The sequence below is a fragment of the Odocoileus virginianus genome, chromosome 34 (genome assembly GCF_023699985.2).
Source record: "Odocoileus virginianus isolate 20LAN1187 ecotype Illinois chromosome 34, Ovbor_1.2, whole genome shotgun sequence".
NCBI classification, from domain to species: domain Eukaryota; kingdom Metazoa; phylum Chordata; class Mammalia; order Artiodactyla; family Cervidae; genus Odocoileus; species Odocoileus virginianus.
In genome coordinates, this window is record NC_069707.1 from 15,281,425 (window position 1) to 15,308,254 (window position 26,830).

General features: G+C 42.8%; 1 protein-coding gene across 2 annotated transcripts in view; it reads right to left on the bottom strand.

Moving 5' to 3' along the window:
• The window catches only part of PLEKHG1 (pleckstrin homology and RhoGEF domain containing G1), a 239,557-nt gene that overhangs the window by 4,090 nt on the left and 208,637 nt on the right, over positions 1–26,830 (bottom strand). For both annotated transcript variants that reach the window (XM_070461602.1, XM_020895883.2), the window contains 8 exons: positions 26,222–26,404; positions 26,035–26,130; positions 25,765–25,851; positions 20,116–20,149; positions 16,769–16,855; positions 15,043–15,081; positions 13,572–13,594; positions 5,180–6,800 (listed from right to left, as the gene is read on the bottom strand). In XM_070461602.1, coding sequence (XP_070317703.1) covers positions 5,180–6,800; positions 13,572–13,594; positions 15,043–15,081; positions 16,769–16,855; positions 20,116–20,149; positions 25,765–25,851; positions 26,035–26,130; positions 26,222–26,404 — 2,170 coding nt within the window. The remainder of the gene's footprint in view (positions 1–5,179; positions 6,801–13,571; positions 13,595–15,042; positions 15,082–16,768; positions 16,856–20,115; positions 20,150–25,764; positions 25,852–26,034; positions 26,131–26,221; positions 26,405–26,830) is intronic.

A 26,830-nucleotide genomic window follows, 5' to 3' on the forward strand; every position in this document is an offset into this window, starting at 1 on the left:
GCAGCCCCCCCACTGCCACTGTCTGGGGATGTTGACAGGAGGTCCTCACTTCCAGGACTTCAAGACCACACATATCGGCTGGCCCACGTCTCTTTTCCTATCACCGAGAAGGAAGCCACTGAAGTGTTCCAAGACAAGTCTTCCAAGTCTTAATGTCTTGGCTTTCAAGACATTAAGAATGAATCATCCTGTGCATATAATCGATAATCTAATGCTCTCTAGTACTGGTTACAGGACAGGATTTTACCACTATTTCCATGAAAGCTATTGCCATTTCAGATTAAGCTGTGAGGCCACTATCCTCTCTGCTCCACTTCTGAGTGCAGACATTTCCATTTTATTAATTTTTGCTTTTTGGCTCTGCCAGGTGGCACATGGGATCTTAGTTCCCTAGCCTGGGGACCGAACCCCTGTTCCCTGAAGTAGAAGCACAGAGTCTTAACCACTGGGCCACCAGGGAAGTCCCAGAGTACAGACATTTCTAAAGACATTAACAAAACCAAGATAGAGAATTCTCCTGGGCCAGGAATGATTTAGAAGAGAGAGCCCAGAGATGTCAATTTCAAAAGTTGTCTTCCCCCGTCCAGGTACCCATATGACCACTGCAGAATCAAATAATTCCAAGAATCCTATAAATTGCTCAGACCACATCTAGAAAGTCTCTACGAAAGGAAGCTGTCTATCCTGTATATAATGACCAGCAAGTGACATCATATTTCCTACTTAAGCTATTTCTAGTAAATCATTCCTTGAAGTTAAACTAAATATTTAGTTGAGTTCCTGCCATTTCTTTCAAATTTGTCTTCTGTGAGGACAGAAAACAAGGTGCTGATATTCTGTGTGCCCTTTAACTGCAACTTCCTCAAAACTACTTGCCCCTTAGTCCCCGGAATCAGGATAAACAGTGTTCATCTTCTCATTTTAGACCCTACATTCATTCAGATCCTTTAGGCTTTTGAGTCCAAATCCCTTTGAAGGACAGAGGTTATTAGCTTAAACTAGTAACAAAAACTTGAACTATTACTCCTTAAAGAGCATAGTAAAGACTCTTGATACCAATTAAAATTTGGTAACCCCCTAAGAGACTGAAAACCTACATGGACTTAGCCATCCTGAAATATACAAAGTTTAGTCAACTATGAAACCCAACCAATGTCAGCTGGAGCTTTAGGCCTGGCTTTGCTCAGCAGTCCCACCTGAAAATCAAGACAGTTCTTTCCCAGCCTTTCTCACCTACACCATGGCTCTGAGCCTGATCCTACTGCTGAATCAGGAAGGCTCTGTACTTTCACAAGCTTCCAAGAAAATGACAATTTGGGAAAGAGCAGTGAGGGCTAATTTTAAAAATTCACTTAAACTACTGCAGCACCAAAATTTAACTCTAAAGTCTTATAAGAACAGTTAGCTCTTGATTTTTAGAACATGGTGGCCCAGATAAATCTCAAACTATGTATTATTCAATATAGTCACAGTATTTCTCATGCTTTTTTCTTCGTCACACTTTCCTCTTCTTTTGCTTAATCAAGCCCTATTTACCTCCCAAGACCCTCTATAAGCCTTATCACTTCTATAAATCCCTTTCTAACTGATTTCTCTGAAGTCTTATATACTAGTATGCAGCATAATATTTAGCTGTTGCTTATATATGTATATATGCATTCATGCACACAATCTTGTGTTGCTAGTTGTTTTATCTAAGCTGGTTTATTATTCCATCTACTCCCCCACAAAACAATCCCCACAGAAATCCAAGCACAGTTCTGGATAGAAATTGGTCTCAAGAACTACTTAATTACTCAGATAATTTTTGGACAGCCTCCGTTCATTCTAAATATGTTAAAAATAAAGGTGCCTTCCTTAAGACTATACCAGTAAGACTGGAAAGGCAGCCAAGAATTTGGGCAGAGCAGGAAAAGGAGAAGCAGAAAGACAGAAACATAGTAAAATGCTATGTAAACATATATATTTTATACAATTCATAATGGGCACAGTTTATCTTCAGATAATAGAAAGCTGACCATTTATAAATTTGAAACAAAAAGTATCTCACAAGTAGACAATATTCTGTGCCTATCTGTGTGTCTTTTTGGTCTCAGCTTGACATTCTAAGAGTCTATAACTTGCCTGATGCTAACAAAAACATGAGACAAGCTTTCAGAGCAATAGGCTGTCATGAAATAGATTCCCTTAGTCAGACATGTAAGAAATAGCCAGCTCAAGATGACACCTCTAGCCTAGAAAACTTAGTAGAAGTCAGCAGGATCAAAATTCTCCCTCATTCTTAGTTCTGGCATTACCAGTCCTTATAGACCAAGTACATTATTATTATTATTTTACAACCCCAGGGGCTAACTGTAGTTTATTTCTCTTTTGTAAGTTTAGAAGGGAAAATTCTTGTCATTCCAGACAAAAATTTGAAGTGATTCTTATTGACAGAAGTATGAAATAGATTATTTTCAAGACAGGATTAAAATTGATGCTTCTAATGTTGCTTGAGTGTAGAGAACAAAATGTTATTTTGCCTTTCTTACTTTAAACAAGGAGGAAAATTCCTCAAATCTGTATGGAGTCTTCTCCCACGTAAAATATCACCAAAAAAAAAAAGTGTGTTGGGGGGTGGGGAGGGAACCCAAAGCTTCTTTGGTCTCTAAGACTGTCAGGAGGAAGGCCTGATGGGACAAGATGGCCAGCATGCTACAACATGCTCCAAAAGGTGGGAGGGACTAGACCTGGTTGGGTGACTTATAGGCGGAAGTGTGGCCCGGCCCGGGGCCTGTAGACCCCGGCTAGAGAGTTCAATAAAGGTGCTGGAGAGTTTCAGCAGGTGAATAGGGCGTTCTTCCTTCCGCACAACACCGAGAGCAAGCTCCTGGCAAAGTGGCAAGGCCCACACGGAGAAGTCTGGAGAATCGGTCCATTCGATTACGATGTCCTGTGCCCAGATAAACAAGAGAGAGAAAAGCAGTCATCAAGTCAACTGGTTGAAAGCCTGGTGGGCACAGGCAGTGGTCTCCATCCACCCAGATGGAAGAGTCCTTAGGTCTGAGAGGCGGGCCCTAGGAACATAGTCCCGCCAGCCAGCAGGGAGAGACACCACTCTCAGAAGGTGACTCTGGAGAGATCTCTTTGTCAGAACGTTCACGGCAGCCCACCGTGTGGAGAAAGGGCCCAGACACAGAGCTGAAAAACAAAAAGATCCTACAGGAGCCCAGGAAGACACCAGTAGGCAAAACAAAAAGAACAAACCAAAAGTGGGGGGAAAAGCAAAAGAAAACCCCAAAGAGAAATCTACTTAATATTTAAAAGGTGGGTAAAAAGGACTATTCAAAGTTGTCATTGAACCCTCAAGATTCAGTATTGAAGACCTTGCTTCTCGCAGGGTTAGAACTTTGTATGTTAATGGATGGTCCATATTCCAAACAACGTGCCTCAGGCAATTACCTCTTTTTAAATGACAATGTGCTGGCCTAATCAATCCAAGGGAAACCTCACTATTGTATTTGCTCTCATTCTGAAGTGCCCTAGCCTGGGCAACCACACAGTCAGTGGTTGCGTTGCCAAACGCCACTTACGCTCTAAAAAACAGTCCGCTTGCAGCTGAAATTCAGTCACTTGTTCTACGTGTAACAACAAATCAGTTTAGCAACACTAGCGTTGGAAAAGGGACGCGAATTAATTCAAGCATGTTACTGCAAAGAGAAAGATCTATGCGATCCAGCCTTTATCATATTTGTATAAAGATCACTTATAACCTTTATTTTACTTAAAAAGAAGAACAAGTCAAAGAGTCTGTAAAATCCTCCAGGTAACATGTCCAGGGCTTAACATCCCTAAATGTTAAGAAATCTTACTGTATGATAACTCTTAAACATTCCCAAACTTAATTTTTTTTTTTTTTCTTACAGATTCTGGTCATGCAGCTTGCTGAGTGCACTTAGGACTCGGATACCTGCTTCTTATTCTCTGATTCCCACCTAAGAAAGTAGTCCCAAAGACAGGAAGTCAGCGGCATCAAGCTGGCCAGATGAGCCATGTTGCCATCAAGCTAATTAACAAGACATGCCCAGATAGTGAGCCATCTGGTTTTTACTTCTAATTGGAGAATTGTCTCCTCTCATTTGATACAGAGGCAGTTCTTAGAAGATCTAGGGCAGGGATTCCTAAAATAGGATAGGATGGAAAGCCTATAGTTTACAAAACTCAGATTCCTGAGCCTAATCACAGAAATCTCTCTGAATCTGGAGGTGAAAAATTCCTCAGGTCACAGCACCCTCAGGTTTTTTCTTTCCATGACAATCCTGTGCTTTATTCATATAGATGCCCGGGTTCCACTGAGAACCCTGTGTAGTTTAGCCAGGGGATATGTATATTTTTTCCCATGTGCTGAGGCATGCAGGATTTTAGTTCCCTGACCAGGGATTGAACTTGGGACCCTGCGGTAAAAGTGTTAAGTCCTAACCACAGGACCACCAGGGAAATTCCTGTACTTCTTTATAATCGAGAAGTCAAACATGATTATCTCATTCTTTTAACCCTAATGGTACCAATATCACACCCGTGATCCTGGTTTAGTTCTGTGCCAAAAGGAGGCTTGACTAAAAGAATTAAATTCCTTGGAAGCATACCTAAGAATACCAAATGACATTGTATCAAATGGATTATAGAAGCTATTAAAAAAAGAAAAAAGCAACACATGGAAAACAGCGGGATTAGTATGAACAGTTTAAAAACACTGCAGAAAGGACTCCTTTTTGTCTTTGTCAGGATGAGTAGGCATTATTGTTGGGATTCTGGAGCAAAGAGCAATCCTAATTACATGTGTGTCCAAACCTTAAACTCTTCACTCTGCTACCCAGCTACTCCTTCTAACACACTGATGCACAAAAGAAAAGCTCTAGATGCCACCAGTGAAACCAAAGGCTATTTTTCAACCTTAGATTAAATTAGAGAAAGCCGCTTCCAGCAGTATGTCTGGAGTGATGTCATCACAGACACCAGGAAACCCTCCAGACCCACTGGTGTGATGGGGTGGGTGCTTTGCCTGCGTGTCAGTGAGCCAGCGGTCTCACTGTGAGATTGAACATCCTCGTGGCAGCATCCTTAGGGCGCTAGGGGCATTTAGAACCTGAGCGTGGCTCTCTGCCGGTCCTCGGAAGGAGAAAGGCTGCTTGGGACCTACCGATGGCGGGCCCGCCCTGCCTCTTCTCTTCTAGGATGGCAGCCAGGTCCTTGGGTGCGGGCTTCTGCGGCTGGCTACCGGCCGTGTGTTCCAGCTCCGGGCTTTTCACCTTTAGCAGCTGATTTGCCTTCTTGATCTTCTGACTGTACTGCCTGGCCATCAGGAAAACCCTGCTCCTGGTCTTGTCTACATTGTCCATCCCGGGCTCAGGGTTCTCTAGGTCTACTGGGGACAGGCTGCCACCGGCCACATCATAAGGACTCTCCGCGGGTGGTAGGTCACTGGCCAGCGACAGCCGGTGGAGACTCAGGCAGGAGCTGTCTCTAGGGGCCGGGGCGCGGTCCAGGGCGCAGGGGGCCGGCCCGGGCCTGTCTCCGGGCGGTGCGAGGAGAGCCCGACCCGCGGGCAGCGAGAGTGGGGAGCGCGCACTCAGCTCCGGGGCGCTGCCTGCCAGCGGCCGGTCCTGCACGTCATCTTTGCTAACGGGAAACGCGGCCAGGAGCCGGTCTCTGGCTTTGACTTCGTTTTTCTTGATGTAATTTTCCAAGTCATTCCAGATTTCATCTACTTCTTCAGACAGTTTATCAGAGATGGACCGATCCGCTAGGGCCAAGTTGCAGCCGAAGGAGTTATAGAGCAAACTCAGATAATCGTTATCGGAGGGGCCTGGGGGGTAGGGCGCCTCGTCCTCGCTGAACTGGAGGCTGTCCTGGGAAGCAGAGGCCCGCAGGCTATCACAGCACCCCAAGTCGGCCTCCAAGCCCAGGAAGGTGCTCCTGGCAGGACGCTTCGGGCTGCTGCACTTGAAGTCCCGGGAGGGCGCCTCTGGGAGCGCAATGGTGTCATAGACGTTCTCCTCCATCACCTGGAGGTCCTGCACGCTTTGGTTCCAGGCCTCCCCGGCCGGGGGGGCTCCATCTCTCCTGGGGTGTAATGCACTCTCCTCCTCGGGTCCCGCTGGCCTCTTGGAGAAGGCCAGCTCGGGGGTGCTCTTGGGGCGAACAGAGTCCCTGACTGGTTTGTGGGGAGTGACTTCAGCATCTTCACGTTTAGCAACCATCAACTTCAAGTCCTCGTAGCTTATGTTGTCATAGACATGGTCTATGTCATCTATGGTCAGCTCTATGGAGGACCCGTAGGGAGTTGTCCCGTCCCGCCCCTCTGTTTTAGGGTCACCCTGCAGTTCCCTCCGGGAGCTGTACTGAGAGCCACCACTGTCCCTAGTTCTTATGTCAGGGGGACACGTGTTGCTCTCGCCAGCACTGCTGGCCCGCCGCACCACCCTGTGGCCTGAGCCGGGGGTCTCCGCGGACTCGATCTGTCCCATGTGCCAGCTGCAAGGTCGACTGGAAGTGCTATCTTCACACAGCTGGGCCGAGTTCAGGTCCGAGGAGGAGAAGGATGGCAGGAACATCTGATAGTCGTCTTCATCCTCCTCGTTCTCCTGCGACCTTCGACTGGGAAACAGGGCTTGGCGGATCTGGTGGTCGGTCCAGATGTTTCTGACGGCCCCGCCCCCACGCAGCACGTTCAGGATGGCAGAACTGCTCGACTGACTGCTCCGCTGGGCAGGAGAGGGCCCTGCTGAAGTCAGCTGGGGAGACCCTTCCTCTCTGGAAACCTGAGGAGGAGAGAAACATACCGATTGAATCACACACCACAGGTCACGTAATATAGAATATTCTCCTGTATTTACACATTGTCTTTCCCCCCTACAGGTGATATTCTTAAAGAAAATCACCAGGACACATGGTTGATTTTTAACTGCATTGAAAACACATTGGATATTTTGCAGTAGGGGCAGAAAGAACAGGAACTGATGTTTACTGAGAAATAGGCTCGGCTCTTTGAAGACGTTCTCCAAACTGCATGTTCACGATCACTCTTTGAAGTGGATATGATTGTACCCGTTTCAGTGGTAAAGAATCTGCCTGCAATGCAGGAGTTGCAGGTTCGATCCCTGGGTTGGGAAGATTCTCTAGAGGAGGGCATGGCAACCCACTCCAGTATTTTTGCCTGGAGAATTCCATGGACAGAGGAGCCTGATGGGTCACAGTCTATAGGGTCACAAAGAGTGGACACAACTGAAGCAAGGTAGCACACAGGCATGCATGTACCATTTTCACAGTAAGCACATTTAGGCTCTTAGGGTTTAGTAACTTAACTCTCCCTCGTCAGTGGAAAGGCTAGGATGCAAACCCAGGTCACCTTACCCCACTGCAGGGAATCAGCTAAATGCAGAAAACTGTTAGATACTTCAAATCATTTTGATATGTTCTTGGAAAATAACATTATACAAATGAACATATATAGGTGTCAAGGGCCATGGTATCTGGTTTCTTTTGGGGGCTTGATTCTTAGCTGTCTCATCTTGGTTATTGGTGTACCAGAAACACCCCTGTCAGTGATCTCACTATACCCTCTGAGAGCTTCTTTTAAATCTCTGAACCTGCATGACCCTGACTTGCACTGCCTTGGTTTATAGATTCTAGGCAAAAGAGCCTTTGTTTTAGGAAGTTAATTTAATCCACTATTGAGCTAATGAAATTTTTACTTTCTTTCAGAATACATTTAATTAATATTTAGATATCTGTTAGGAAGTAAGTATGAGTGACACTAATGACTTTTAATCAGAGAGAATGATGGGTCTCTTATAACTTGGAACCTTTCCTGATGGAGCTCAACTGTGCTGGCAGGGAGTGGACTGCCCTTTGATACCCTCTGTGGGTATTGGGATTAGCTTCAAAGAGTTGAAAGGGTTAAGACAGGTTCAACCTAATTAGTATCAGGGACATATTTTCTGGTCAAAACACTAGTGTAACCTATTGGAAATGTCAAATTAACAAGAACTTTTCATTACTGATCAATGAAACTGCGATACCTATTATCTTGGAATTCAGTTCAGTTCATTTCAGCCACTTAGTGGTGTCTGACTCTCTGCGTCTCCATGGACTGCAGCACGCCAGACCTCCCTATCCATCACCAACTCCCGGAGCTTACTCAACTCATGTCCACTGAGTCGGTGATGCCATCCAACCATCTCATCCTCTGCCATCCCCTTCTCCTGCCCTCAATCCTTCCCAGCATCAGGGTCTTTTCCAATGAGTCAGTTCTTCAAATGAGGTGGCCAAAGTATTGGAGCTTCAGCTTCAGCATCAGTCCTTCCAATGAATATTCAGGACTGACCTCCTTTAGGATGGACTGGTTGGATCTCCTTGCAGTCCAAGGGACTCTCAAGAGTCTTCTCCAACACCACAGTTCAAAAGCATCAATTCTGCAGTTCTCAGCTTTCTTTACAGTCCAACTCTCACATCCATACATGACTATAGGAAAAATCATAGCTTTGACTAGATGGACCTTTGTTGGCAAAGTCATGCCTCTGTTTTTAATATGCTGTCCAGGTTGGTCATAGCTTTTCTTTCAAGGACCAAGTGCCTTTTAATTTCATGGCTACAGTCACCATCTGCAGTGATTTTGGAGCCCCCCAAAATGAAGTCTCTCAGTGTTTCCATTGTTTCCCCATCTATTTGCCATGAAGTGATGGGACTGGATGCCATGATCTTAGTTTTCTGAATGTTGAGTTTTAAGCCAACTTTTTCACTCTCCTCTTTCACTTTCATCAAGAGACTCTTTAGTTCTTCACTTTCTGCCATAAGGGTGGTGTCATCTGCATATCTGAGGTTATTGATACTTCTCCCAGCAATCTTGATTCCAGCTTGTGCTTCATCCAGCCTGGTATTTCTCATGATATACACTGCATGTAAGTTAAATAAACAGGGTGACAGTATATAGCCTAGATGTTCTCCTTTCCTGATTTGGAACCAGTCTGTTGTTCCATGTCCAGTTCTAACTGTTGCTTCTTGACCTGCATACAGATTTCTTAGGAGGCAGGTCAAGTGGTCTGGTATTCCCATCTCTTGAAGAATTTTCCACAGTTTGTTGTGATCCACACAGTCAAAGGCTTTGGCATAGTCAATAAAGCAGAAGTAGATATCTTTTTGGAACTCTCTTGCTTTTTCAGTGATCCAGTGGATGTTGGCAATTTGATCTCTGGTTCCTCTGATGGGATAAAATCCAGCTTGAACACCTAGAAGTTCATAGTTCACGTACTGTTGAAGCCTGGCTTAGAGAATTTTGAGCATTACTTTGCTAGCATGTGAGATGAATGTAATTGTGCGGTAGTTTGAAAATTCTTTGGCATTGGAATGAAAACTGACCTTTTCTAGTCCTGTGGCTACTGCTGAGTTTTCCAAATTTGCTGGGATATTGAGTGCAGCACTTTCACAGCATCATCCTTTAGGATTTGAAATAGCTCAACTGGAATTCCATCACCTCCACTAGCTTTGTTTGTAGTGATGTTTCCTAAGGTCCACTTGACTTTGCACTCCAGGAAGTCTGGTTCTAGGTGAGTGATCACACCATCGTGGTTATCTGGGTCATGAAAATCTTTTTTGTATAGTTCTTCTGTGTGTTCTTGCCACCTCTTCTTAATATCTTTGGCTTCTGTTAGGTCCATACCATTTCTGTCCTTTATTGTGCCCATCTTTGCATGAAATATTCCCTCGGTATCTCTAATTTTCTTGAAGAGATATCTGGTCTTTCCCATTTTACTGTTTTTCTCTATTTCTTTGCATTGATCACTGAGGAAGGCTTTCTTATCTCTCCTTGCTATTCTTTGGAACTCTGCATTCAAATGGGTATGTCTTTCCTTTTCTCCTTTGCCTTTTGCTTCTCTTTTCTCAGCTATTTGTAAGGCCTCCTCAGACAACCATTTTGTCTTTCTGCATTTCTTTTCCTTGAAATGGTCTTGATCCCTGCCTCCTGTACAATGTTACAAACCTCTATCCGTAGTTCTTCAGGTACTCTTGTCTATCAGATCTAATCCCTTGAATCTATTTGTCACTTCCACTGTATAATCATAATGGATTTGATTTAGGTCATACCTGAAAGGTCTAGTGGTTTTCCCTACTTTCTTCAATTTAAGTCTGAATTTGGCAATAAGGAGTTCATGATCTGAGCCGCCATCAGCTCCCAGTCTTGTTTTTGCTGACTGTATGAGCTTCTCCATCTTTGGCTGCAAAAGCCAAATCTGGGTGTTGTTTTTGCTTTGGCTCCATCTCTTCATTCTTTCTGGAGTTATTTCTCCACTGATCTCCAGTAGCATATTGGGCACCTACAGACCTGGGGAGTTTATCTTTCAGTGTCCCATTTTTTTGCTTTTTGATACTGTTCATGGGGTTCTCAAGTCAAGAATACTAATGTGGTTTTCCATTCCCTTCTCCAGTGGACCACGTTTTATCAGAACTTTCCACCATGACCCATCCATCTTGGGAGGCCCTACATGGCACGGCTCATAGTTTCATTGGGTTAGACAAGGCTGTGGTCCATGTGATCAGTTTCGTTAATTTTCTGTGATTGTGGTTTTTATTCTGCCTGCCTTCTGATAGATAAGGATAAGAGGCTTATGGAAGCTTGGAATATCCACATACTAAGATGTCTGTCTGCCTATGGAAGCTTGGAATATCCACCTACTAATATGTCTATCTGCCTACCGACCTGCCTGTCTGTCTATTAGGGAGGGCAAGAATAAAATTTTATCCTGAATGTTATTTTTCTATTAAAGATATAAAAAGTCTTATTAGTCATTTAATCCTTTGTTCACTTTTTTTCAAACAGTAAAACTGGCCACTTGAGGACTAGGAATAAACAAATACACACACATATGGATATGTATATATATATAAATACATAAATCATGTTATATATATGGCTTTTCTTTTCTTTTTTTTCTTTGCCTTTTAATCTCTCTCTCTCCTCCTTTTACTCAGACTGCACTGGTATAATATAGGCACCCAGTAACTCTATTTTATTAAAAAAAAGTTAGTATTAGCTAGTTGAATCATGACAAAATGTTGTGGAATTGTAACAAAACAATTTTGTGAACAGTCAAAAGTAATACCGTCTTAAAATCTTTCATTCCACAAAAATTTCCAGACATTTTAGAAAATTAGGAAACCTGAGTGGTTAATATCAAAGTATATTTTCAAGGTAACTACACTTGAAGTGAAGTAAGGAATACGTTGGAATGTGAAATTTTACTTCAAATACATTATCAGGAGACTGGAAGAAGCTTTTAGATTAAGAAATAATCAGAGAAAGGCAAGTATCGTATGATATTACTTACAAATGGAATCTTAAAAAAATGATATTAAAGAACTTATTTACAAAACTGAAATAGACTCACGGACGTAGAAAACAAGCTTATGGTTACCAAAAAGGAAGGGGGGCGGGGATAAACTAGTAGTTTGGGATTAAAATATACAGACTGTCATATAGAAAATAGATAACCATCAAGGATCTACTGTATTGCACAGGGAACTATACTCAATATCTTATTATAACTTGTAATGGAAGATAATATAAAAAGAATATACATGAAAAAGGATACATGTAAATATATAACTGAATCACTTTGTTGTATACCTGAAACTAACACAACATTGTTAATATACTATCTCCAATATAAAATAAAAATTAAAAGGAGAGTATGTATATATACATATATACGCATAACTGAATCACATTGTTCTACATTGGAAACTAAACTTTGTAAATCAACTGTATTTCAATAAAAATTAAAAAGATAGAGAATGAGAAAAACACCTATAAGCATCAAATTAAAAAAATAAACAACTCATTAATAAAGCACACAAAAAAAGAAAGAATCAGTATATGGAGTTGACATAACATGTAGTGTAGATCCTGCATGAGGAACATCCCTCTCCCCATTTTTCTACATTCTTGGCATTATAGCTATTTAGCAATAAGATAACAGCCATAATTTTGGGGGCACTTGATTTGGGCCAAGTACTGTACCAAGCACATTTAAAAAACATACGACATTTAATCTTTATAACAATTCTGTAAGTTAGGAAACGAAGTCTTGGTAAGGTTTAACCACTTGCCTATAGTCACACAGCTTTCAAATGGCAGAAATGGATCTGTATCCATATTTTAATCCTCAGTTTACATGTGAGCTAAATCTCTCTCCTTCTCTACACACACACACAGAGCTTTGGAATGCATATTCTGTATATATTCTGGGAGAAACGTTAATCTCTTTATCTCTTGAGTCTCTTTCTGCATTTAGTATGCATTCATTTTTGTTAGGAGATGGAATTTTACCACTAAGAAAAAAGCACATTGGTGCTTTATTTTTCTTATCTTCAGACTTCATAAGGTTTAGTTAGTCCCCACATGGAGACTTGGTTTGATCATTACCATGAAAAGTTTCCAAGAAGCTCCTGAGATTGTATCTCTAGGACTAACAGAGCGATTCCCCCACCTGGTACTAAGCCAGGCTTGCTCTGTGATCATAGTTTGGCTGCCTTGCAAAGCCACCTTCTGGTGTTTGCTTATGAAAACAAAGTACATTTAAAAAAATCAAAATCTCTTATGTCATATTTCAGGACAGTGAATCAATTCATTGTTAGTAAATTTTCAAAAGTTTCCAAACAGAAATAGGCACTACCTGAAAAAAATCCATCTGCTCCAATTTTAAGGAAATCATTTAAAGATTAAGACTATTGATTTTAGATGTTTAGACATCTTAACTGAAAGATCCATCATTTATTAACATGGTCACTCTGGCCCTGTGCCAAGGAGAGGGGCAAGTGGAGTCATGGGGGAGATTTTCAGAGTCACATCATTACAGAACACAAAGCAAGAAGCCAAGATCGGTCTTCTAAGAATTGTTAGTTAAGCCAATCTATCAGTAGGCATTTTGGACATGATTCACTCTGGTCAGGATACAATATTTATTGTTCATAGGTAATAAATGTGAATATACATCTTCCAATAAAACATACCACTTTTATTTCCCTTTCTCCTAACCTTTCATTAGAGGAAGAAAAATCAAAACTTGATATAGTGAAGTTTTGTTATACCACATATGATCACGCTGTTCATACCAGCAGTAGGACTGCATTCTTAGAAGGGGATCTTTGTGATTGAAGGCTGATGCTTTGAAAAAGGAGCAAATGGTCGGGATGCAAGAACCTTGGTCTTACATACACACAGGCACAGGGCAACGTGGCGTGGACCACAGCCTCTGCTGGTGTTACATCCTAAGGTATCTTTACAGCTTCTGAGCAGAGAGGTGGGGCAGAAAGATGAAGAAATCAATGCCTTGGTTCTGAGAGATGAAGCTGGGGGTGGGGAGGTGGGGGGAGGGTTGATAAGGAAGAGTCCTAACTTAAATCTACTTCAACATGTCAAGTAATTCTTTACATTTGGAAGATAAACTGGAGGTTAGATTTTTAAGGAAAAGATAGGCAGGTATAAAGGCTGCCTAAAGTAAACATTTCGAAATAAGGAATGTAATAGTACTTACCTTTTGGATGTCTTGTGCTGTTTCTGAAAAACAAAAGATTTAAAACATTTTAAAGTTTGAGGATTAAAAATGTATCTCATACATAGCTAAGCACTCACATTGTATAGAACTTTTAAATTTATTGTTAATCACTGAAACCCAAGAGTCTCAAGGCTCTTTTGACCTGATTTTCAGAAAATACCACTCAGTTACCCAAGTTACATATCCTGTACTATAACAACTTGACACACATCTGAGTGTTAAGTACTTTCCTTAATCCCTGAGAGAGCAATGGACTAATTCATATTAAGTTTCAAAAGCTTTTCCTGAAAATATATATAACCTGAAAAAAATTTCCATGAAAATCATTTAAACATAAGATTATACTTGTTAATTTTTAAACATTTTATCGGTTGTAACAGAAAGGCACATCATTGATCAAAAGGGTCACCTTGGGTCTGTGCTAAGGACAGTGCGAGGGGAATGGTGGGGAGAAACTTACTAGCTGCATCCTCATAGATACCCTTACGATACCCTGATCATGTCTGTCTCATCTTTATGTGTTGACTACAGAAGCATGTAAAGTGAAAAGTGATTGAACCCTCTCCACAAATTCTACCCCATAGAGGAAACCCCAATCAAAGAAGTCTGATGTTCATCTTTCCAGGTCCTGTGCCCACCCCGCCCCCCATCCCACAGTCTTTTTGTTTCTATAATAAGGGTGCAATATGCAACACTGCATTTCCTGTTAAATATATGGGCACAAGCCTATCAGTAGACAGATATGTACTTCATTCTTTTTAATAGCTGCAGAATATTCCATGTAGTGTTCTGGGATTTATAACTTTTAAAATCATTTTTCACTAGATGGGCATATTTATTATGTGGTATCCTGTTAAAAGCAAAAGAACACAAATACTCATAAATGTGTGCATACTGAGAATGTCTATATAGGAAGTATACATTGTGAAACATACAAGTGAAAACTATGAAATTGTTGGTTCAAGGGAAAATGCACATTTAAAATTTAAGTGGGCATTAACAAATTTTGCTCCAAAAACACTGCAGAAATTTATACACCAATAGCTTCAGAGTGCCTGTTTTTCTCTTCTTTTGGCCAAGCCCACAGCTCTCTAACCTCTGTTTATCTCACGTATATGTATGATTTTCTGATTACTAATGTGAGTGACCACTTGTAAATTTTATTGGCAATTTGTGTTTCTGCCAGATTATATTATCTGCCTTCAGAATAGAAGTCCTTTGTCTTTTGTATTAATGGGATTTCACAAGCATTAATCTTTTTATGTCCACTGTTATCTATACTACAAACATTTTATGTCATTCAGCTTTACATCTTATAATGGGACAGTATTACTTACAGACATTAATCAAACCTACTAATCTGTAATACATCTGGTGTTGATTTTTCTGTATATTGTGCGACTTCGTGGATATCAACAGGAATGAAAAAAAAAAGTGATTTAGGACTTACCGCTGGTCTTCAAAACTTTATGTGATCTTGAGGAAGGTTCTGGGAGAAAAAAATAAGGCCAGCATCATTGGTGAAACCAAATCAAGATTTTTTTCTTTATAAGTAATTATTATTTTTCAGTCACTAAGTCGTATCCAACCCTTTGCGACCCTGTGGACAGCAGCGCACGAGGTTCATCTGTCCTCCGCTATCTCCCGGAGTTAGCTCAAATTCATGTCCACTGAGTCAGAGATGCTAGCTACCCATCTCATCCTCTGCCACCCCAATTCACCTAAATCCTGACTGCTTGGAGATACTTGGCATGACATTCACTCAGTCAAAACTATAGGATGAACACTAAGCTATGCAATCTGGAGTCACCTAACAGAAAACCAACCCAACCCACAGAAGCACAATGTTCTCAGCTTTAAGTACCACCTATAAGAGGATTATGTTCAATCTCCTTCTGCCAGAGCCCTATGCCAAACGTCAGACACCAACTGTCCATCTGATATGTCCCCAGCATGACCACAGACCCAGCAAACTCAGCATATTCCAATCTCAGCTCACCAGTCTCCCCCACAGCTGCTCCTCCATCTGTAGTTCTTACCTTGGTTGCCATTCACGTTATCTTCCCTAGTGACCAGGACATCATTTTAAGTTTTTCCCATTTTCATCCATCACAGTCCTGTGGGATCCTATTGATGTTCCTTCCCAGTTATCACTGTCTTATTCCAAACCTTTAGCATCTCTCGCCCAGACTAGAGGAACAGCCTCTGGCCCAGTGTCCCTGCCTACTTCATTTTCCACATTAAGCCAGAATTCTCTTTTAAAATGAAAACATTTCATTGCTTAAAATCCTTCCACAGCTTGCAAGATCAAGTTCAAACCCTCTGCCTGACCTACTCGGCCTTCCACAATCAGGCCCTGATTTGCAACTCCAGCCACATCTTTTTCCGTTTACCTTGCTCACTTGTACCTCCAGCCCATGCTGCAGCCAAGGCCAAACAACTGGCAATAGCTGTCTGATCTAAGGTGTGCTGACTCAAGCCTCAGGGCCTTTGCATATGCTGTCCCCATACCATCTGGCTCTTCAGATTCTACCCAGGGTCCTGATCCTCCGCCCTGCATGGTCTTCTCTCCTTCCTAGAGGGCTCACCCCTCTGTCGCTCCCCTTTTCAAAACTTCCGTTCAACCTCTACAAACTCCACTGTATGAGCTGCTATTTGTTCAACCTTTTTTGACTCTCCCACTAGGCTACAAACTCTTTGCAAGCAGAAATCATGGGCATTATTCTTACATTTTCTTAGCACATTGTAGGAAATCAGGAACTTAGTAAATGCCGATTTAAATGAAGAGAAATCTGAGGGATAAGGGGATACCACAAGAAGTTTAGTTTAGCAGATGTGTATTAAAATTTTTGATTTGAAGTAGTTTTGGTATACATCATTTACAGGATACAATTTTTCACCAGCACCAGTAAGTAGGATTTAAACACCTGCATACTAGTGGTAAAATGCTATACAAAGTGAACTTAGTTGATTGACATGTTTTATAGTCATTGAAAAATTGAGAGTTAAGTAGAAAGACTTTTAGAACCAAAGCTTGAGCACGTCAAAGATAATCAAACTGGCGATGTGTTCAAAAACCAGAAAGAAAATACCTTTTTGTCTAGCTGAAAGGGACTTTCATCACTAGTGCCCCCAAGTTATTTAATTTTGATTACATCTGATTATATTGTATTTACCAGATTTCCTTCTCAGCCGATACGGAGCAGAGCCATTTCGAGAGCCACAAGTCTCTCCCTCGGGACTGTAACAGAAGCCTGGGTAATCTGTAAAGAACCACAGGTGTCTATAAGAATTCAGTGTTCCATGCTGATCCATGTCGAGGTATGGTAAAACCCACCACAATACTGTAAAGTAATTAGCCTCCAATTAAAATAAATACATCAAAAAAAAAAAAAAAAAGAATGCAGTGTTCCGTGACTTTTCAGAAAACAGGAAGAACTTGTCCTGGGTATCTGTGGATTCATTCTTTTTCATTAGACATAGTAGAATCCCTCCTTCCATAACCGGTGTTGAATATGCATCTCAAGACTTTGCAGGAGTGTGTTAGCAAGGTAAACCACATTCTCCACTTCCACCCCCTCCCACACCCCCAGGCACCCACATGTATTCTCCCTACTACTTTCTTTACTCTCTGGAAGAAAGAGCTACAGCCTTTGGCTTTCCCCTTCCTAGAAAGTTAGTTCAAATGTGTAAGGTGTGGTAACTTCTGGTACCCATTCAGACTCACCGGCAACTCTGAGACCCACAGAGGTCAGACAGTTACATTAAATTAAAAAAAAAAAGAAAAAAAGCAAGACTCCTGAGAAGCTTCAGAAAAGGGCCATAACAGAGCCCCAGTCACGGCACAACTGCCTGCGGAATTCCATCTGGGGAGCAATTTCGAGAGGCACGTCTGCCTGGCATGGTGGTGGAGGGTGCTAAGCCCTTCCTTGACCCCGTGGAAGCTGTCCTCCACATTTTTCTAGACACGGTTTAAATGGTTTAAGCTCTCTTCTCAGAAAAGGGATTTTCATTTCATTTCATCTAAGGAGTACACAGACTTTGGATTAAGAAAATCTGGTCTAAGTCTAAAGTATTGCAGCATATTCAATGACCATCTGCACCCTGAAGCTTGAGGGATAAACAGTGTTAGGACATAGCTGGAGATGGGTATTCTTCAAATTGAGGTTAAGCATCTTTAGGTCTGTCTGAAGTGTGAGAAAGTTCTGAGGATTATAAAAACCACATAGACTTCAATGTCAGAGTCAAAGGTATCCAAATGAGGTCATTTGGTCCAATGGACTGGCCTATTCTGTTCACAGCCGGCTGAGACCAAAGTCAGGGTACAGCAAGGAGGGTAATTTTCCTAGGCTGGGATGCTGTGGATGAACCTGGCCTGGAAGAGAGGCACAGGATGCCAGTTAGAGGCTTGCCGGCATGCTGTGTGCTCAGAGAATTATTTTTCTGTGTTATTTATTTCTTCTTTGTTAGTTATACTCAGGTCTCAAGCCTCATATTTTTTTAAAAAAAGAATGTGTAATTACTATCTGTGCAATTTATCTGTAATTTATTTAAAAACTTTTTTATATTGGAGTATAACTGGTTAACAATGCTATAATTTCAGGGGCACAGCACAGCTCCTCACCTATACACACACACGTATCCATTCCCCCCAGCCCCGTGCCCATCCAGGCTGCCACATAACATTGAGCAGAGTTCCCTGGGCTACACAGTATGTCCTTGTTGGTGTCCAAGAGCTAACCCAGAGCCTGGGAATAAACAAACATGTCGTCAAATGTAGCCAGTCATGTTGAATCGCTGTGCTTGCTAAGACACGTCAGTCGTGTCTGACTCTGTGACCCCATGGACTGTAGCCCGCCAGGCTCCTCTGTCCATGGGATTCTCCAGGCAAGAACACTGGAGTGGGCTGCCATGCCCTCCTCCAGGGGATCTTCCTAAGCCAGGGATCAAACCTGTGTCTCTTATCTCCTGCATTGGTAGGTGGGTGGTTTTTTTTTTTTTTACCACTAGCACCACCTGGGAAGCCCAAACAGTGTTCCTGGGTGGGCTCGAACCACCAACCTTTGGATTAACAGCTGAACTCACTAACCAGTGGTACCACAGAGACTGGGATTGAACAGCTGACCCCTCTGGATCCCCATCTTTCTCCATCTTTCCTCCTCACTCTCACATGCCCATCCATGACCTCACCTTCTCTTCAGAGTGCCCATATGTATTATATGCATATTGATAAAATAAATCTGCTATACGAATATATTATACAGCACAGGGAATACAGACAATATTTTATCATAACTACAAATAGAGTAAAGTCTTTAAAAACTGTTAGTCACTGTTGTATACCTGGGAATGATATACTGAAAATCAACTACGTGTTAGTTGCTCAGTTGCGTCCGACTCTTTGCGACCCCGTGGACTGTAGCCTGCCAAGCTCCTCTGTCCATGGGATTCTCCAGGCAAGGATACTGGAGTGGGTTGCCATTCCCTCCTCCAGGGGATCTTCACAAGCCAGGGATCAAACCTGGGTCTCACGCATTGCAGGCAGATTCTTAACCATCTAAGCCACCACCCACTCCCCCCTCTCCCTCCCAAAAAAAAAATCTTAAAGAGACTTTTACTGAATAAAATAAGTGGCTTCAGAGAACACAGGGCAGTGAGCCCCAGCCTAGCTCTCTGGTGGGGTCATCTTGCATCATTTCCTGGTGGCGTCCAGTGGGCATGCAATGGGGAATCTCGGTGCTGGGGCTCATTTCTTTATTTCAGTAACGTTTCATTTCTTTTCCTGCTGGAGATTAACAACCAGCAGGCTAGGAGGAAGAGAGGGTGTTGTGTAAGTGAATTAGTGTTTACACTTGGGGAAAGATTCCTCAAAAGTAGGAAGTTTTAAGTAAAAGTTTCTGTCAGACTTGGCTATAAGTCTTTGAAGCTATTGCTTCTTTTCAAAGTCTGTTTAACCCAGGCGGTAACAAGGATGTGGTAAGTGCTTTGAACAGGTCTTATTTTATTGGAAAGACCTCACTTGTATTTATTCTCTGCCTGCTATGAGAAGTGTAAGACACAGTCACACGTGTGGGGCAATTGTAACTTTAAATGTGAGCTGTATCAGGAACCAACACGTATCAAGTTAGTGTGATTCTTGCAGATAATCAATATATTTTTGGCTTATGGGGTGATGTGGGAAATGCATTATGAGACCTTCATTGTTTTGGTGGTGATGGAGGTGGGCTAAGAGGTGATCCTGGAAGCATAGCTTGTTGTGAGTTGATGTGGAAACATGTGATGAACCATTGGTGGGCTCACAGATGAACCAGGAGAAATCAATGGAGAAAGAAGCCAATGGGTTAAAAAGAGTTCAACTGGATCTTTTTGTTACAACAGTAAATAGAGAGCTGCTACTTTCTTACAATTGAGTTTTGACATCTCACAATTGAAAACGGGACATCTGTAAGCCTGAAGACAGAAAATGTGACAGATACAAGTAGACAATGAAATTTCAAATTGTGCAAAAAACCCCAAAACTTACGAATGGCATCCATTTCAAGTATTGCTTGCTTGGCCTGAAAGAAAGAAGATGTAGTTATAATTACAAAGTCCTGTTTTGTTTTTTCTTTTTTAAACTGCCAATCCCAAGACATGTTTTAGCCCACTGGGACGAGTGGTTTTTAAAAAGTTTTTATAAAATGAAAACTCATTTTTTTTTTAGGCACTAATACAGAGTTCAAGGGATTCAAACAGTTGAGCATCCTCGTGTGGATGGTAGATGCTGTCCCTTCAGTGCCCCGGGGCTAAGCTTACAGCCTCCACCAGGAAAGAAAAAAGGGAAGGAAGAAAGGATGGAAGGTGGGGTGGGAGAAGACAGAGGGAGGAGGAGGAAGGGAAAAGAAGAGGGAAAGAGAGATTCCTTCTACCCCAACCCTGGTCTATTGAATCCAATCTCAATCTATGCAATCAAACGTTCAAGGAACAGAACCTACACCACCAGCCCTCCTCATATCACAGGGCATGATAACTCTTTTGAGCTGAATGCAAAATAGTTGCTGGCCGGTTTCAATGTTTTCCTCCCTCCAAATATGATAAACTTATCAGCTGGCTCTCCCAGCTCCCTGCAGCATGCCTGTACCACCATCTCTTTCGTGTGCCCTGGAATCTCCCGGGGGGGAGAAGAGCCCTGGAGGACACGGCCCGTGATCCAGCTCTAGCTCTTAACTAGGCAGGTGCTCTCAAATTTCTGCATAAGTTCCCTCAACCTAAAGATGGTCAGATAGGACCCACCTTTCATACTTGCTGCTGATAGCAAATAACAGCCATTTAACCCAGTTAGTTACCATCTACTCCCGCAGGGGACTGACCCTGATAACCTTGACTCTTGCTTCCTCTACATACATCCTTCTCCCCACCTCAACCCTGAGCTTCTGAAGTTTACTGCTGTGAGGCTTCTTTTCGTTATGATTGTTGTCATATGTTATCGACGTTTAGGGAACTATAAAAAGATAGCTTAATGGCCTTAATATGAATTATTCTGCCCGAGGATTCAAAGAAGAAAAAAATAAGGTAGGCTTTCTTGCCTCCTGAATGTCATTTTCATTTTTCAAGGTAGTGTGACTGAGCCTACAAATATTATGCTAAGAATAACTTACAGAATAATTTTACTTTGTCACAGTATGTGACATCACAGTAAAAATATCTAGGCTAAGTGGCAATCAAAAAAAAAAAAATCCTTGATGCAGTCACCTTAATTTTGAGAAAACAAATGCTTAGTTTTTTTTAATAGCACTGATATTTTTTATCATACATTCAGAGTTTGAGGTTACTAGTCAAGTTAATTTTAGACACAAATGTTAGCTCAATTTCTGTGAAGGGCATTTGCAGAACCATGTGTATAAAGAAAATCCAACAGTTTCTACCTGCACCTTATTCCCAATTAATCTGGACAAAAGTTAGTGTATACCACGTATACAGATGGACCATATGGCTAACTTCCAGGAAGTTTCTTGATATTTATAAGCTTGAGTTTAAGAACTCAGTATTTTTATTTCTTGCCTTGACAGTTAATATCAAAAAGTACTATTCCCACATTTTCCACTAGGGGCCAGTCAAGGACCATCATGGAATTAAAGGACCAGAAGGAAGTTTTGTTCTTTGCTGTTTAGTTGTGTTGACTCTTTAGGAGGAACCTAACTTCTTAAGCTGTTAAATAGTAGAACAATGATACATTTTTTGATATTTTTCCCATTATGCATTTTATTTAATAAGAGTAAATATATTTTGAAAGCTTTAAGAAAATAATTTAAGAAATAGTGAAAAATTCAGATTAGTAATAATCCTGTTTAAATAAGATAGAAAATTATCATAACCTTATAGTGGATATAATATAGTAAATAAGAGTGCTTTCATTTTCCCTGGGAACAATGTAGTTAAGACCATCTTTGGGGCGAGGCAGAACTAGGTTTGAATCTGGACTCATTCATATACTAGTTGCATAAATGAGGTCAGTTTACTTTCCATCTCTGAGCCTCTGTTTTTATTTCTCTAGAATGGGGAGAACACGACCTTTCGCAGAAGGCATTTTGAAGAAATAAGCATATTTCTCAGCACGCTCAAGCATTTGTAGCTGAAAAAATAGATCATTTACATCCTAAAAGGATCAGGGACAAAAAAGTACAGTTCTACTGTGACTCTATTAATCCTTATAAAATACAAAGGGAAAACTGCCTGGAATACACACCCCCTAGTGTGGGAGAAAGAGGAAGTTCTGTAAGCTAGCTTCATTTTGTAATGGCCAATAACTGCCTTTCAGAACCCCTTTGGCGGTTTTCATTTTCCCAGGGACAGGAGAACAACAGGTGGGGCTTATCAATGGCACCTGCCATTTGCTCAGAAGGGCATTCCAAGAGACAAGGCCAGCGAACAAATGACTAAGTATGAAGAAAATGCATTCACCTCTCTGCATGAGTTACCTGACCCCTTGGAACGCCCTGATGAGCTGAGACTCACACCTCAGTCAAAGCCCACACCCATACACATTCATTTTCTGGGCACAGAAGCGCTGCTGACAGACCCTGAGGACAAGCTTCACAGACTTTTCAAAAAGTATGCAAAGAGCAAACAGACTTTCTTTCTCAGAAATCTCAGATCATGTCATTTTCCACCCAGTTCTGCTCTCATGAGTATCATCCCATTTACTGCTCTACTTGCCTCCTCCCCGCCCCAGCAGAGACCCCTTCCCCCTGCGTGTGGATCTCCGTATCCTTTAGGACATCCTTTCCCTCCACTCCAGAACAGCAAGCAATGCATAATCACAGCCGCCCCCAGAGCCTTATCATAACCCAGAAGTGCCCTCCCTTGCAGGCAGGACTCCAAAAGTCCCTCCTTCAATGATAGATCTCTGTATTTCCATCTCTCCACCCGGACTCTTGCTGAACCAGTTCTCTGACTTATCCTTCAACATGCACCTGTTCTCCTGGCTGGTTTCACGCTCCACTCAGCCTGGGAATTATGTTCAATCACTGCAGGCTGGATGCTGGTTAGCACTGTGCCTTCCCTGTTAACCTTTCCCCTCACTGCTCTGCTGGTCCCCAGCCTTGGGTAACCTATGCGTGCCTGGGCTCCTCACACTAGTTTCAAAGTTGCTGAGTCATCACATTGGTTCGTGGTGGTCAGCCTCAGTGGGGTCCAGATTCCTTTCACAGATGACTGTAGTCATCCCCACTGACTTTCTAGTCCATGGTGTTTTTTTTTTTTAACATTTATTTATTTGGTTGCACTAGATCTTAGCTGTGGCACGTGGTATCTCTGATCTCTGCTGTTGAATGCAAGATCTTTAGTTGTGGCATGGGAACTCTTAATTGCCACATGTGGGATCTATTTCCCTGATCAGGGGTCGAACCCAGGCCCTCAGCACTGGGAGCAGAGAGTCTTAGCCCCTGGACCACCAGGGAAGTCCCTAGTCCATGTTCTTCAGCCCGTGCTCTGAAGCTCTCTACTTGCCCTTGGACACCTAGCCCCATCTTTGCTTTACTCACCCGGCGGATGCTGTTACCAGCAACTTTAGTGAAGGCAAACCCTTTAAGCTCTCTCAAGTCCACCTCAAAGTTTATCCTCTCTTATTTTTCTTCTTCCCCCAGCTCAGGGAAGATGTTTCTGACTCTTGACAAGACTAACCCCTACACCTGCTGGTAAAGTTAACATAAAAAGTGTAATTAGTATAACGAAGGTGAATGGATTTGTTAAATTTTACATAGAGTTGCATCAACTTTTGGTTCCTAAGACCAGTGGAATTACTTCTAGCTTTTAAAAGCTTGAAAAACCCATGTTTTTATATATGGAGGTGTGCATTAGCAGTTCTCGCATATTTTTTTAGTAAACAATAAGTTTTGAGTTCCCATCATTATATTCACAATCTAATGTTTTTATTAGACTGTATTTACAGTACACACCCCCTCCCCAAATTCTGGATTAAGGTTGTCCCTATCCTACCATCTCCCCAGAGTCACATTCCAAGGAGTGCCCCACCTCTTATCTTTCCTGTCTCCCATTTCCTTTCCTCATCCCCTCAGCCCACGTGCCCACGACATTCTTCATGAGGGCAAAGTGTCTTCCTTTGATCTTACCTCTCCTCAAACTACCACTGTTTGGCCCTTCTGAACTTTGTTTAAAAAAAGAAGGCCACACCTGGTCTGTTCCTTATTTCTCTTCGACCCGCTGCTCTTTCTCTCCCTTATCTCTTAGCTGCCAAACCTAATACCTGCTTTTCTGTTTGAATCTGTTGTCATCTCTGCGGCCTTTGAGATGGTTACTCCACTCTTTCTCAGAGAGGTTCTTTCCTTCTTTTCTTACCACACCTTTCTCCTTCGGTTTTCTTACTGCCTCACTTGGCCCCTCTATCTTTGGTTCTTCTCCAAATCCCCCACCCCTTGCCGAGCACTTAGATGCTGGATTCCCAAGGGTCTGTCTTCCTGTTTTGCATTTGCATGGGCCCTCTTATCAAATCTCCGGGCTTTGGTGACTGCCTGGGTGGAGAGACCTGCGTCTTTCCTGCAGCTGAACTGCCCCTGCACATGGGCCAGGCCTCCCTCTTGGGCCCATCCAACTGGTTCGTCTCCCTGGCAGCTTGTCTTGGAACTTATGACACCATCCTCTTGGCCCAACACCTGACTCATCCTTGACTTACTTCTCCCTCTCCTCTTCTACACTGCCTCTCCTCCTCCTCTTATGCTCCCTGGCTGTGCCCCTCTTCTCCTTTCTAGCCCACCATGGAGACCTGCCAATTCTTTTCCTGCTGCCAGTGATGCTCCACCAGCTTATCTGTCACACTGCCCCCAAAGTGACACTCTCAGAACACAAAACAGACCATCCCCTCCCTCCAAAACCTTCAGGAGTTTCCCCCTACAATAATCCAGGTTCCTCAGTGTGTGTGTGTTCAAAGCCTTCAAAGTTCAGCTGACTGCTTTCCACTTTCCTAATCTTATCTCCTACTCCACCTCCTGAGAACTTGACCATTCAATCTGCGGACTTCCATTCAAGCACAATCTGTGTGCTGTTTAACAAAGGCCTCTTTTCACACCTCTGTTTTTTTGTTTCTGCTGTTCTCTTAGTTTGGTTTCCCTTGTTCTTTTCCCCACTTAATAAAAATATTCCTCATCCGCCAATACTGAGGTAAAAGGCATTTTCTTTCCTCTCCTCACTCGACCACAAACTTGAATACTTTACTCATCCACAATACTTGGTTTATTTCTCTATTCATTCAGCATATTTAGCAAACAGTTCATCATTTATATGACTAGCTCCCTTGTCTGCAGATTCCTTCATGGCCAAGTCTGGGTCTCGCTTCCCACAGAACCTAAGCCAGCTTTATTTACCCTAGGTACTTAGCACACCATTGAATAATTCTCATAAATCCCTTTATTTTCTACTCGCTCTCTATAAATTTTTTGTACAATCTTTCCCTTATTTTTCTTCTTTCAAACAACAACAACATTAACAAACCAAAAACTCTCCGAAGAGTCTCTCTGTATATGAATCTTTTCAGTATGAATGGCTGGTGCAGTTGTTCCTTATGTAGCTTCTCTTTCAACAATCTTCATTTTGAAAGTGCACATTTATTCCCATCAGGCTGTCTTCCTGAGATCTGAATTCCTTTCCATTTTATTGCTCGTTGCCCTCATGGTCTTACCTTAGCTGGAATCTTCGCCGCATGATTCTCCAGGATCAGCCTCTTCAGGTGCAGAACCCACAGGCGTTTGTCTTGCTGCGACTTCGCCTACCAGGAGGAGAGGTGGACAGTCAGGGCACCCTAGCTCTCACAAGACACGGCCACTCCTAGGACCTCTGACCAGATGGGACACAGGCAGGGTGGCCAGAAAGCCGTGGAAAGGCCGTCAGGCAGGTGATGCTCATCATGCACGAGGGTGAGCCTCACAGGGAGGCAAGGGGATGCCGGTACCTGAACCGTGTGCTGCAGCTTGGGGTTCTTGTAGTGGAAGACGCTGAAACTCAGAGGCTCCTTTGGGATCACTTCCACCAGCATGAGGTTGCCGCACTGGAGGGGCGAGCAGAGAGGGCGAGGCAGGCTCGCAAGGGAGCGGAACCAGCTCCCCCAGTCCCCACCCGGGATACCCACTCAGACCTACCAGGATGTGGGCTTTGTATGTAAACGTGTCGTCTCTCTTCTTGGTGATGAGCAGCAGCTTGTCAAAGAGGAAGAGCGTCCGCTCATTCTTGGCCCGCTGGAGGCGGAAGGTTCCTTCGAGCACCAGCTCCCCGTAGCTGGTCAGGTCTGGCCCCTTCCAGTTGGTGAGCAGACTCTGTATCTCCTGAAAGAGTGAACGTTTCCTGTGATTAAACAGGAGGTGGGAGGGCAAGGCGGGGAGGACACAGGGGCCGGTTTGTTGAGCCTTGATGGGTGCATGCGTGCTGAGGTGCTTCAATCGTGTCTGACTCTCTATGACCCTATAGATGGTAGCCTGCCAGGTTCCTCTGTCCATAGGATTCTCCAGGCAAGAATACTGGAGTGGGTTGCCATTTCCTCCTCTAGGAAATCTTCCAGACCCAGAGATCGAACCCACCTCTTCTGTTTCCTGCTTTGGGAGGTGGGCTCTTTACCACTAGCACCACCTGGGAAGCCCACTGAGCCTCAAGAATGGGGTCCAAATACCCGTGGCAGGGTCTCAGGGTCCTGAGTGGTGTCTGATGTCCACGACATAAAGCTACATTTAGGGCTGGTGTCACTTAAGGGTTAA